General features: G+C 38.7%; 1 protein-coding gene across 1 annotated transcript in view; it reads right to left on the bottom strand.

Annotated features, from left to right (window-relative positions):
* Positions 1 to 14462, bottom strand: part of LOC309598479 (dynein axonemal heavy chain 5-like) — a gene marked incomplete at both ends in the record, with an annotated part of 174256 nt that overhangs the window by 98619 nt on the left and 61175 nt on the right. Inside the window, 2 exons of the mRNA XM_082329118.1 lie at positions 5747 to 5941; positions 7121 to 7308. Of these exons, the coding sequence (XP_082185244.1) occupies positions 5747 to 5941; positions 7121 to 7308 (383 nt within the window). The remainder of the gene's footprint in view (positions 1 to 5746; positions 5942 to 7120; positions 7309 to 14462) is intronic.

The following is a 14462-nucleotide window of genomic DNA, read 5'->3' as shown; positions in this document are numbered from 1 at the left end:
CTACCTTGCTGATATAAAGAAACATGCTGAAATTATTCAGATACGATTTGTTATACATAAGCCTATCCTATCCTGTGCTTAATGACTTTCTGCGCTGTGGATGGTTTCATAATAACTTGGTTCAGTACATAAGGATTTACTTCCAACAGCCATGTGCATCCTAGAGGTGAATCTAACCAGCTTTGGACTGGCATATCTTCCCTTTCACCACAGGCGCAGCTGCATATTTGCAGAGCCATACGGACATATTCAATTAATTTTAGCACTTGTACCTGAACATATAATTCTGTCTTAGTTAACATAAATTTGAAAATATATGCAAATGTTCTGTAATGTGTTTCTGCTTTGACCATTGATGCAAATCCTAGAAGGAAAGCTATCAGGGTAAAGGTTTTAAATAATAAAGTCTCCACTACTGCTGGCTGCTTGGAAAACTAAGTGGCAAAGACAGACGTGGAAAGAGCTAATAAAGATATTCTTACATTTGGAGAATATCTGCTTCCTCTGATTGATTGGAAATGTTTTTGAGACCAAGAGCATAGATTGTTTTTTTTCCTTACCAGCCAATCTCTCATTCCCTCTGCTCAACAGGACAGAGTGAGAAAAGAAGATGAAAAGAAAGCTCATGGGTCGATATAAAGACAGGGAAATCACTTACCAATTACCATCACAGCTAAAACAGACTTGGGGAAAATTAATTTAATTTATGGCCAACTGGAATATACTTGGATGGTGAGAAACAAAGGCAAAAATAAAACAACACCTTCCCCCCAGCCCTATTTCCCAGGCTGACAAATTGGAACAATACACTGGGTACAACCTAGAATTTTCAGCAAGAAATAACTTATTGATTAGGTTTGCAGATGATACCAAGCTGGTGAACTAGACCAGAAATTCAATAAATGATCGATTAAATATGATGTAATTAAATAAAGACAAGTGCAAACTACTATACAGAAAGAAATAACCAACTGCACAAATAAAAAAGAGTAACAACTCCTCTTCATTCAGTTGAGAAACAAATCAGGTGCAGAAAGCTTTGCCAAAAAATATCTGACATTGGACTGAAGCCACAAACTCCCCAATCTACAATTATAGTAGATAATAAAAATAGAAGTGTCTTTTTTAGGAGAGTTGAAAAGACATTTCCATTGCAGTTGGTACTTCTGTACTGTGCCCAAAAGTTGGATTCCACACTTGAAGATGAACCCTACTGCAGAAAATTTAGAAAAGAAATTAAAGTTATCAGCTGACTAGAAAACATGCTATATCAGGAAGAAGTAAACTGAAATCTACCATAGAAGTAGGAAGAGCAAATATGTAGGATGAGTTATGATAAATGTCTTTGACATGCAAAAAATACCTGCAAAGAGGAAGACAGAAGGAACAGAAAGGAAAAGAAGTAACGTACTTAACTCCAGCAAGGGAGATTCAAGTTAACTTTTAGAGAAAACTTTGTGACCATAAGGAAAATGAAACTTTGGAACAGATCGCCCGCGAAACTGCAGGCTATCTGTCAACAGAAAATATGAAGGAGAGTCACAAACATTTATAGCAAATTATTTAGCTAAGAATTATTTTTCCTCCAGAAAGGTAAATGGATGACCCCTCAAGGCTCCATCCAGCCTCATTTTCTATTATTCAATCAGGTGCCAAGTTGTTACCAGTTGAAAAAGTTAGATATGAATATTCAGCCAGGTACTGCCAGGAAATCTCATTTGCAGATGGAAACATTAAGACAAAAAGATTAACAACTTCCTGTGAAGTTTGGAAGGAGGATTGTACGTTGATGACGAAGTCCGATACCATTTAGTAAATGATACATCCTAGTGAAATATCCAGAATCATGACAAGGGCTGATATATTTCTTTTTCTCCTTGCTAGATGACCATCACTGACATACTAGAACAAGTCCAGCAAAGGATGACCAAGTGAGAGGAAAAGAGACAATGGTCAAAATTTGCAACAGGGGAAATTGCAATGGTTTGCATAAGGAAAAGATTCTTCACTATCAGAGTGGTCAAACACAGAAAAGGTGCCCAGAGAGACTGAATATCTCCGCCCTTGGAGATATTCAAAACTCAGCAAGTGCCTTATCAACCTGCTCTAAATTGACCCATGTTGAGCTAGAAGTTGGACAAGATGGTCTCTGAAGGTCCCTTCCAATTTATGTGAGTCTATTATTCCATAGAAGTGATGACTTTGTTAAGTTTGAAGAAATACTGTCATACCTATCAGTAAATTTAAAATAAACCAAAATGACTTTTAATGACAGATTTTCTGGTGCATTACAACTGACCTATATGACCAGTGGTTCAAAGCAACCATCATTTATTTTCCTTAATCAGTCTGCCAGTTTTACAACTGCTTTGCCTTTCAGGAATGGCACAGAACAGCTAAAATTTACTGGCAAATGTTGCTTATGACCTATTTCCTTAATACACCTTTTAACAGCAGGCAAAAATTGCACTTGGTTCAAAATGGACTGCAGTGGTATAGCTGATGCTTTTGTAAGGAAGAATTAAAAATCTGCAAATAAAAATCTCAACACAAGAATCATAGTTTTCTGTTGTGGAGAAAAGAAAAAACAGGTACCAGTGGTTTTCTCCATATGAAAGCACCTTAAACAGATGATCCTCAAAGAGGGATTATGGTCTCATTTGCTTTCAAGCTTTATCAGGTTTTGCTTTTCAGTTTCTGTGGTTTTCCCTAGTCTGGATGAGGCTCTGTGGAAGGAGGCAGTAGGGATCTATGGTTAGAAGTCCTATAACAAAGGCAAATAATTCGCTTTGGGGGCTCTGTCAGAATAACCGTTTCACAGGCTTGTAGACACCTTGAGCTTCCTACACTTGCTAAGGACTATTCTTTTACTTTTGTATGTTTTTCTTTACTGAAGGAGATGATAGGCACCCAGGGTGCCTTTGGCTATTTGTGAGTCAGAGTTCCTCTTTCTACAGAGTCTGCATTTGTGTGAGTAAAATGTCTGGAGGACTTCATGTATTCCTTCTGGCAAATTCCTTTTAGATTTTGTGGGAGGTAAATTCAGCTGGTGACCACTTGTTTTTTGTTATTTTATTCTGTTGATGTATATTGCATTTGCTGAAAACAGGCAATGTTCTGCCATTTCCTATTGCATTGATTCTTTACGTGACCCTGTTCTTCCCAGTCAACTGCCTGGATACCCAGCAGTGCTTACTTCAAATTTAAAATTTACCATTAAAAATTTAAATAAATAAGTTCCACTGGGAAAGACAGATTAATATGCCTCTGAGAAAGCCTGTCTGTACTTTATAGTTCTAGTTTTCTGGCTAGACAGAAGCAATTTGTGGTGGTCAGACACTTCAACAGCTTGACCAAAGAGGCTGTGCAGTCTCCATCCTTGGAGATACTCAAAGCTCACCTAGACAAGGTGCTGAGCCACCTACTCTATTTGACCCCACTTTGAGCACAGGTATAGGACCAGTTGCCCTCCAGAGGTCCCTTCAAACTCAGTTCTTCTCTGATTTTATAATTGTATATAATGGATTTATACAAGAGCAGCACTGTCCAAAGGGCTGCTGACAGACACAGACAGGACAAACCAGCATACTAGCATGGGTCCGCAGAAAGCTGTGCTTCCTGGCTCGTATTACGGAGTATAGAATCACGATCCACGGTGTAAACCGCTACAGGCAAAGATCAGCATAGCAGACTTCTCTGATGGATACTGGAGAAATGTTAGAGGGTCCTGAAGAAATTATAAATACACATGGAAGACTGTTCCCCACAGACATTATGGCTTGTATAGTAAGAACTACGGAATTTAAGTTATAAGTGAGATATAAACATAAAATTCAAATACATAATTGTGATGTAGCTGGGTGTGAGGGCTGTGCCCATGCGCACACCCAGTGTACTTGGTCATTAATTTCCATTAATTATTAGCAAGGAAATCCTTTGCCAGCATCAGCATAGATGAGGCAAAGGACTGACCTGAGAAAAGGTAATTGAGTTACATGCCTTCGCAACAAAGCATTTGACTAATTGGTACAGGAGTTCTCCAGATGAGAATTTCAGACAGTTCCACAGAGTTTTCCGGGTAGTTGCTACAATCCCTAGGCACTACTTATATGCTTCAATATGTTGATTAACATGCTGAGTGGAGAATCTTGCTGTCTCAGAGACTCCAGGGCAGTTTCTGCTGCAGAAATGACCAAACTACACATAGAAACTCTTTGTGCAAATGCAGCAATGGTCGTGTACAAAATATTGTACACCATTAAGATAGTTAAAATAAGTTTTGTGACAGTTAAGTTTTGTTTGGGACTGTGTGTTATTTTTACATACTCTGTTCAGGAATGAAACAGTTCCAACACAAAACAAGCAAAGCACTTTTGCAGAGGTAGATGGCCAAATTTGTGATGCCTGCTTAAATGTCTTTTCCACAGTGAAGGAAAGAATCATGTCCAAGACAAAAATGACCACACAAACTAAGGCAATGAGGAAATTTAATCCTACTGACACCATGCCTGAGGGAAAAAGGAGAGATCCATATTCAATACTCCAGAGACAAGCTATGTTGCTAACTGCTGAAACTGTGCATACACAAATTTTCCTAACCAATGTCCACAAATTCCACTTAAGAGAGAGCTCTTGGAAAATGATCTTCTGACAAATGCAGCCTATAAGCCTAGTAACTATAAAACACAGGCAGATGACAGGAGTGAAGGAGTAGGTTGGACAGCAACAAATGGACTAACACTAGTGATGCTAGATCAGTACAGGTGATTCAGATTGCCTAAAAACTAATTTGAAGGCTAATGGAGACACCCTGGGCAATATTACAGGGAAACCAGTAGCAAATATGACCCTTCAGAAGACAGTTTACAACATAAAGCTGGTGAGTAAAACTCTCCCAGAAAAAGAAACCTGAGATAAACGAAAACTGGAACCCAGTTTGGTTATATATATTGAGAGTGAAATTACAGAGGTATGGAGAAAGGAACAGAAAATCCAAATCTGTACTTTTTTGTTTTAACTCTGAAATAATAAGGCAATATGATGCACCATTATCTTATTCTGGTGTAGTCCAAGTTTTCTACATGGAAGTCAACATAGTCACTAATAAATATATGGTATAGAATTGAAATAATATAATGGAGAATGTAGTCAATATGTCCAGGTTCATTAGGATCCAACCAAAGCAGGTGTCTCATTTGAGCTGCAACTTACCTACCATCCATATGATCTCTCTTTGAGACCCTCTAGTGGACAGCCACCACAGGGCATTCAAAAGGCAGCAACTAGTTTTGTTCTTAAAAGCAGCTTTATCCTTGTTTCTACTTAAATACCCCATACCAAACAGAACAGCACTCTTCTGGTAGCACTCAACGAAACAGTGCCTTCTAGGCACTCTTCAGTTATTTACAGTTCTTACACTGTCTCTCCAATAGGTCTAGTCTTCATAAGTGAGGAGACTGAAGAATGTGTCCTCTACAAAGTTCAGTAGAGCAGTGTACACCGCTCCTCATAACTTCTCCAATAACTGCACTCTGTTTAAAAATCACCAAACTTCCTTTACTACACAAATTAGTTTGAAAAATAAAAACAATGTGATGATTTCAGACTCTGTTTCTAGAACTTGAAAGTGAAAACCCTAAAAAATTAATAGGTTCATGAGTGTCAAAATAATTATATATTCTGTGGAAGTATCTTCTCTACATTCCCTTCCAGTGACAGCTTACAGTTGGACAAATATTTATTTTACCTGTTTAGATAACTGCTCTTCACAGAGTTTGTAGAGTGTATAGAATTTTTGACTAAGGACTTGGTTGTCTCGGAAACCAGCACTTGCCAGCTTGACTCGCATAATAATGCTACGGTCAGGCACCATCATAGCAACTGTGCGAAACTGAATCTTCAGATTTTCTGGAAGCTCCTGTCGTCCTGCATAGCCAGGGTTCTGAAAAATGCCAAATATAAAATAAAATATTATATAATGAAAGGAGGATAGTTTCTGATAATTATTTGGCAAACACAGGAGCAACATGCTAGATTACAAAGGGTAACTTGAGCATGTCACAATTACGCATCACTACACAGGTGCCTAAATACTGCAGTTCATGAAGTATGTGGTATCACACGTGTGATTTGGAGATGCCCAAGACAGACACACATAGACAGACAACCACTTACAGACCTTGTTGGAGCTGTTTTAAATGGTTAATTCTTCAGGGTCTTGATAGTGTTCCAGTGCTGGAGGTTACTGTCCCTTGTGAGCATTCCCAGACCATTTCAGTGCAAAGTCAGTCAAGCAGTGCAAGCCATTACTGAACGTAATTTAAACTAAGGGATCCGACCTTTCACTGAAGATGTCTAAGTCATTCACGTGACTACTGCGTGGCTCAGCTGTGAGACCAGTAGTCACTGGCCATGCAGTGATAACTTCTTAAATTCTTCCAGCTGTTTCCAAACTGCCTTCCCACTGGCCTTTGTATGCCACTAATTTGTTCTCTTTTTCAAATTAAAGTGATAACATTAACACCTTTTCAAAGGTAGTAAACCTTGAAATAAAGACAAATGCTTCCATTCTGAGTTGTGGGTATGTAGCCTATGGCTAAGGAGGCTTTTAAGGTATTGTTATGCTTTCCTGCTTCTTTGCCTCCTGCACTGCTAGAACCAGTCCACAGGCACCAAAGATAAATCTTCTGGAGGCCAGTGAACCAGAGTGAGAGTGGTTTCCTTCATGCTGTGGTACAGAAGGATTGTGGTAAAAAGTTCTTCACGGGTAGTGAAATACTGACCAGACCAAGTCTTTGCAGTGGTCAATTATGTCTGTTTTGACAGACTATGACTAAAAATATAAGATGGTCGGGTTTAGTCTCAATCTGTCAAATATTCAACTAAAAAAAACCTTAAAATATGTAGGTAATGATAATTGCATACCTTAAGTCCTAAGTTCCAGTTAAAAATATGGGGAAGAGAAAATATCATCATTATTATTTGACCAAATTATTGTTCAAATTGTATTCACTGTTTTCTAACAGACAGTTCCAATTATTTCAACAGGGAAATTTCAATGGGAAATGAAATAGGAAAGATTTTTCACAATGATGCCATTTACACATATTCACACACATACCATAGTCAGAAATATACCAAATTCTCTGTCCATGTCAACAACATCACCATCAGTGAAAATGAACTGAGGTTTCTTATTTTTCTTACACTGAAGTACAATATATATCTGCTGAGCAGCTACTGATAAAACTGGAAGTTCAATGCGGTTAAATTCATCAAAGCAACCCCATGCACCTGACTGGGCTAAACCTAAAAAAGCAAAAAGAAAAATATTTTGTTAAAATATCAGATCAAACAAGAATAATTTATATATAAAATATAGCACATTCTATATAACTTAATGTAATGTGAGAAGAACAGAGAGTATGAACACAGAGTAAAATGAGAAGTAAGAACGCAAAATAAATTGGGCTGTGTATTCGTGACACCCAGAAAAAGAATTACCCTTTGGAAGAAAGATATACAAACTTCTTTACAAAGAATCCTACACTTTTACAGCAACCATAAGGCAGAAAGTATTGAATAATATTGTATATAGCACCTAGAAGCATAAACATGCATATAGCATGGAAACTCATTTATGCAGGGGATGAAATTGTCAAAGATGAGCTTGAGAGACACCTACCTAAATGAAAAGCACAGAATAAAATTCAGAAATTACTACATTTGTGACAGAAGCATTGCAGCATTTTATAACAATTAATTCATAGGTCAAAAATTGTTGGAGAATAGCATCCTGCTGTTCAAGAGAGCGGAATCTGATGTCACACTTACAACTGTTATTTGAAACAGGCCATGGACTTCTAGACAGACATTAGTATCCATAAACATCATGAAATGAATGTCTTTTGGGAGAGTCCAGTACTCCCTCTTCTGTATCACGTTAGCAGGAATGAAATAGGAGAGTCTACAGTGGCAGCTTTCCAGAGCAGTAGTGCGAAAGTTACGTGATCCCCTGCTATTCCACATCCATTTCACAAGAGACAAAGGCTAGTAGGTCTACACAGGAGCTTCATAAATGCCACCTCCTCCCTTCTAAAAGCCCACATCGGACTAGTATTTCCTATTGCCTGGGTCCAACAAGGACCTGGATCAGTACTTTAACTGGTGCTACGAACAAATGTTCAGAGAAGCTTAATTCATTCCACTGGGCTGGTGAAGCTCAGTTTGGCTTAAGACATTTGAAGGCAGTGCTAAATGCAGAAATAAAACACATGTCTAAGAAAAGGCATTTGTATGTTTGCAATGTTGAACAACTATGTCCAGAGCTCCCCCAAATCCCCACACTTTATATGGCAATTCCTATAGCACTGGTAAAATAAATCAAGGGGTGGTTTATGTGTAATGTTAATTCCTTAAGACACTTAAGCTAATGGAAGAGAAAGTACTCAAAAATCAATAATAATACTATTAAGACATACTTTTTCTCTCTCCTTTGTTTTGTTTTCTCTTTCATGTTTTCTCCTCTCTTGTCTTTGCTCTGGCCTGTTCTGCTCATGTTATCCTTCTTCCCTTCCCTCTACTGTTCCTTGTCTGATCTTCTCTTGCTCTTTAAGATGGTCCTCTAGGCTCTGATCTTACTCCAAATCCCCTTGAGGCCCCCTTTCTACTTCTTCTCTGCCCCATCCTCTACTGTGATCCACTACCATAGCCAAATCAATACTTGTCAGTTTTTGCAGATAGAAAAAGAAGGAAAAAAAAAAAGAAAATAATTCTTACATTCATTTTTTACCTTTTTTCATGCCCATTAACCACTTCTTTTAATATTGTTGCATTGATTGTCCTTTTTTACCCATGTAATTTTGGAAGAACTCTTCAACAAAATCAGTGGAGTCACATCAGATAAAAACCAGTGGTAGTGGAGGCAAAATTGGCTCATGAAGAGTTGATTCAGCCAGGGCAATACTGCAAATCTCCCATGAAATTCTGTTCAATTCCATATGTAGCGTAATGTTTTTCCTAAACTGCTTCTAACTAATTTCTGTGATATTATAAAGAAAAACATGCTCCAAAAGAAAAGAATTTGAAGATAATAAAAAGTCACATGGGCTTAATTATAAAATTTAAAAGCAAAGGGAATATATACAAATACCACAATGCCATAATGAAGCAAAGATTAAAGCAAGTCTATAGACAGGTACCAAATTTAAAACATGAAAGACTCAATCCTACTGTCTTTAAAAACAAATGAGGAATGTTCCTTGACTTCACTGGTGTGGCAGCAAGTCCTTTAACTAATCTTCTCCCTCTCCCTCTTGTATGAGGAACATCAGGGCCCTGGATGCACCAGTAGGCCTTGATTGCCCTGACCAGCCTTACCTGGGGCTTCTACTCACACTCTCTGTCCGCCAGTCCAGGAGCTCCATTTCAGCTCAGGCAGGTCTGAGTCTTCAGTCTTTGCCTGAGCTATGCTGTATGTAGGGCTGGGCGCAGCCCTATCTCCTGTTATCCTGACTTGCTGACTGAACTTCCTGGAGGACCCCAGAACTATCCATAGTGTTACCTCCAGCCCTGCCTCCTGCTGTTTCTGACTGAATTCTTGCAGAGATTTTTCAAATGCATTTGGCTCCTTTTGTTACATGTGTTACATGACTACTAGGATCCATTCTAAAAAAAAAAAAAAAAAGTTTTTGCTACTTTGTTTATTACACATCAATATCTACTCTTTGGGATACAACAACAAAAAGCCCTAAAGCTGGACATTCTTTAAGAAAGAGACTTTGTTCCATATAATATTGTCTCTTACACTTACTATCCCTATATTAAAGATTTTTGAAATTAGTTTTTCTACAGAATGGTGAGGTGAGGTTCTAGCCAAATAATTTTTCCTTGGGAAACGAAAAAAAAAAAAATCACTTGTTCTGTAATGCCACCTGGTGCATGGAGTTAGGAAACCTGACTCTCAAGCAAGGCCAATATCCCACAGCTTTGAATGAATTCAGTTCTTGCAAAATTATTTCATTCTGGTGGAGTTTAAAAAAGAAAAAGGAAGGAAAATACACACCCATGCATACACCTCCACACACACACAAGCAAAGGCACAGCAAGCAAACTGTCAGCTGCATAACAGCTTAGAGACAACGTAATTTTGTTGTGCCCTGTCATGCTGTGCATTAATTGCTGTCCCCGCACAGAACATAGTATGGTAATCAAGTACAGAAATGGAGCAAAAGCAGAAAATAAAGGACTGGACTAAAAAGACCTTTAACTCTGTCTGAGAAATGTGGCACATACACCCCCAAATCAGTACAGATATCCTACAGACCTGGTCCTCACATGATATAAGAATCACACAGATTAGCTACTTCAAAATGCATCTCTGCAATGCAGCGCCGTGTCCCTTTCCATGGCAGTGACCCTGTGGCCTAGGCACAGCTGGCTGGCCTGACCCTCGAACGCTACACTGTGGCCACAGTCCCCAGTGCAGGTACTAGGGCCCCACACACAAAGTACGTACGCTGCAGCCTACTGTGACAACCCCTGTCCTGCCAGGTGACCCAACAGGCCCTATGGGCTGCTCCGCACTGGGAAGTCTGGCTAAAAATAGTGTGACGGTGCAGTAATTAATCATGACAAAGGAGCTATGAACTCTCTTTTGTATTGAAATGACACATCTCTTAATATTTCACACAGGGGAGAACTACAGTGACATAATTCAATGCAAATGTCACTAAAACAGAACTCTGTCTAGCCAAAGGGCAGCCGAGAAGCAGTAAGCTACAAGGTACTCGTTGCTCCTGAAAGAATTTACAGAGCTCCGTACTAATTTGTTCACCTTCTGAATAAAGATAAATACCATATCTTACATTAAATATTGCATTAAATATCAAATCACAAAAGGTATCTCAGGTAAGACTGGAGTTGTTTGTAACTATAGAAAACAGAATGAAAGCATACACGACTTTTATACTCATCTACAGACAATCACAGACAAAAGGTTTCCTAAAAGGTATTCAGCAACACTTTTCAGTAACAGTGATGAAGTACCCCTGATTTGCTATTCCTGGGCAACCTTAACGCTGAATTTGATATAATAGAAAACTTGAAAATTCACCTTCTCACTTGCTTCCCTGGTACTTTCATGAGTTACCTATGGCCCAATTCAGACGACCAGTTATATCTGAACCTACTTTTTGGTTCAAATTTGAAAAATAAAACTATCAAAGGTGAAAGTCCAGGCCTTGGACATCTTGACTAGACCATCTGCCTCTGAATAGATGGAGTCACTCAAGAAAACAAAAGAGAGAGGAAGACAGAGAAACAGAGAGACAGAACCTCAGCTCTGAGCCAACCAAGAGAACTTTAAATTATAATTTTATAGTATACAATATATTGTTATGTTATTTATATTATATTATATTATATTATTCTATTTCTTTATTCTGAAGATCAAACTTATTGTCCTGACAGAAAAAATCTGGAAACATGGCTGCAGACATGACAGCACCACCTGCACACCCCCTTTTTCTCCTCACTGCTAAATCTCCTAATATCTGATAACTTGACCCACAGCACCAGATGAAGGGAAAAGTTTGGAAGAGGAAACACTGGTGATGGAGTACAAAGCCTATCCCAGATACGTGGAATTCTGAAGAATTTCTCACTGTGTGCACTAAAATATCTAGTATGTTTCATGAGAATTTTCTTATCAGTCTGCATGAAAGCCCCTCTACAGCTGTGAAGAGCTATCCTTCTTTTCCACTGAAGATCTGATATGCATTAAAGAATCTTTCTCCAAACTCACTTTGCTCCTCCTATTAAACCAAAAAAGAGCTTATTTTCTTCCCTGACTTCAGTATATCTGCTCTTCAAGAAATACCATATATCTTAAAGATGTTTCAACAGAAAAATTGTGATTCCAAGTCAGGCCCTTCCAAGTTGTGAAAATAAGTCCAAAGCGACTGGTGCCCTTCACAAATGAAAGCATCAATGACTTAGGTAAGAACAGATTCTTACTTTTCCTCCCAGACACACAACAGTCTGATGAATGCTGAAAAAAATCACCCTGTCCAGGCTCTATTCATCTGGATCTATTATCTAATTCCCAGGCAACAGCATTCCACTAGCAAATTGACTGAGGTAAGCAGTCACAGGTCACCTCAGCACCAATTTGTTGAGTTCTATAAGCATCTTCTCTAAGTCATATTGAACACCAGCATGCCATTAAACAAGGCAGCCAGATAACAAGGACACATTACACAGTATTACTTAGCTTTTGTTGCATATGATAACAATACTACATGGAAAATAGTCAGCTTATAGAAAACAACAGACAAAGGAAGCTGAGCCCTAAAACACAATTCATGTTCTTAGACACAACAATTGTGCCCAGTTTTACTAAAAGAAGGTAATGACAAGCTGCAGTTATCACTATTGCCTCAATCTGAAATGAGAAAGAATAAGTTACCAAACTGCTCAGGATAAGAAGGCAGAAACAAAGCAACAATGCAGAAGCTAGATGCCTGGGTTGACACAAGTCAGTAACAGTTTAATACAAAGAAGTGAAATCACCAAGGAGTCGGGAAAAAAGGTGGTAACATCAAGAGATACAAACATTCTCACAGAAGGAGCAGAGAGAAAAAAGACAACAGCTTGGTGAGATCAAAGGCAAACCCACTCCAAGGAGAAAGAAAGGCTGACATCCCCCCGCTGGACTGATGACTGCAGGTACAGCAGAGACCCAGTAGATGACTGTGCTTGGTGTTATGAGCATACTCACGCTTAGTCAGATAGCAAGCTGGTCCCAGTCCTCTTCTCTTTATTACCAACAAGTAAAATAAACGGGATACTAAAAGTCTGCATGCACAATAAAAGACATGCAACTAAAAGTTGGCCTAAAGATCTGGGAGGTACAAGAGGTGCTTTGAAATACTTGTGACCTTGACTGAAGGTATTCACACGTGCAGCTAGTTAAGTTTCTAGCTTAGAAATTGTTCCTCTCTTTGTTTGGTATTATATAAATGAGCAGTTTTCCATAGCTTCTGGTCACTAGGTAACTATCTTCTCTCTTGATAGGTAATGATCTGGCCTTGGTTATAACCACAGTATTTGCCTCAGGCAAGGACTACAATAACACAGTATATTCAGTACAGAAGTCATCAGCTTCTACAAAAGTTTAATGAGATACTATGAAGCCTGTCTTCTGCTCTCACTGCTCATAGGGGCATTGAGCCAGTTTCAGCCTTCTCCAAGCCAGTGAATGCCTGCATTCACCTAAAAAGACCAAAGCTAAAGCTAAAGCTGGAAGACTAGCTAAAAGACTGCCTAATGCTTTAAATGAAGACTGTGATCAAACTTTCCATTCTTGTGGCATTAGCAGAATGTCTAGCTAGAAGAGTGGGCTCTTCATGGGACCAGTTCAGGACTGGGGATTAAACTCTCACAAGGGCTAAGGATGGTCACTAGCTCTACCATCTGCTGCTTCCATATTTACTGCACTACCTCAGATTCCTGGTATGGGAGTGATAGGGCTGCTCTAGCAGGGGGCATTTTATCCTCTGTTTTTGTAGCAGTGTCTCCTTGACTGTTTTCTCCAGCTACCCTGCTTGCTCCAGGCTGGCCCCTTACTGCAGCTCCAACTAGGAAAATCTCCAGTAGGAGGGAAAGCAACAGACATGAGCATGCCTCAAAGAGACACAGAGAGACATCAGTGGCTTTTCAAAGCTTAGTGTATCTCTTCTGTCATGGCTCATGGCTCAGAGGAACAGGGGATAGAGGCTGGCTGAGGCAAAGAAATCAAGAATGGAAATGTTTCTTTCTTATCTATTTTCACGTTCTGACAAATGGAGTTAATGTGTTCAATTAGTGAGAAGCAAAGCATTCTTCAGAATGCACAGACACCTGCAAAACTTCTGAGCCATGATTAGAAAAACTTGTCAAACTGGTTAAATCATTTTTTCCCTTCTTTCTCTGCTGTACTTCTTCCCATTTCCCTCTTTCTGATATGGCCATTAAAGAAAGTGAACAAGTTAATGAGGCCTAAAAATATCTGTAAAAGAACAAAAGGATTAGGAGGAAGAACAGTAGTCCAGTGAAGTCAGTACAAGTACTGCTTTTAACTCAGTTCTTCCCAAATAAGTACTGTTGGTTTTCTTGATCTAACTCAGTCACAAACAAACCCAGTAAGACCACAGAAGAGATAAGAGAGAAATATGGAAAATCTTTTCACAATTAATTACAAAATCCAAATGTGGCATACCTCTCAGACTTTCTATCTCCATTAGAAAAGCTTAATTGGATACTTCTAAGCTCTCAAATAAGAAGCCAAAGACAAAAGTTAGTTCTATTAAAATCTTGCTGGCTTCTTAATTAAAACTAGAAATGATCTCCAGGTTACATTTTAACCTTCAGGAGATATCACAACAGTGAAAATTATGTTTATGATACCTTGTGTTAGTTTTAAG

The sequence above is a fragment of the Platalea leucorodia genome (genome assembly GCF_965183815.1).
Source record: "Platalea leucorodia genome assembly, chromosome: 1".
NCBI classification, from domain to species: Eukaryota; Metazoa; Chordata; class Aves; order Pelecaniformes; family Threskiornithidae; genus Platalea; species Platalea leucorodia.
The sequence above is the reverse complement of the archived record's forward strand: the minus strand, read 5'-3'. Positions and strand labels throughout refer to the sequence as shown.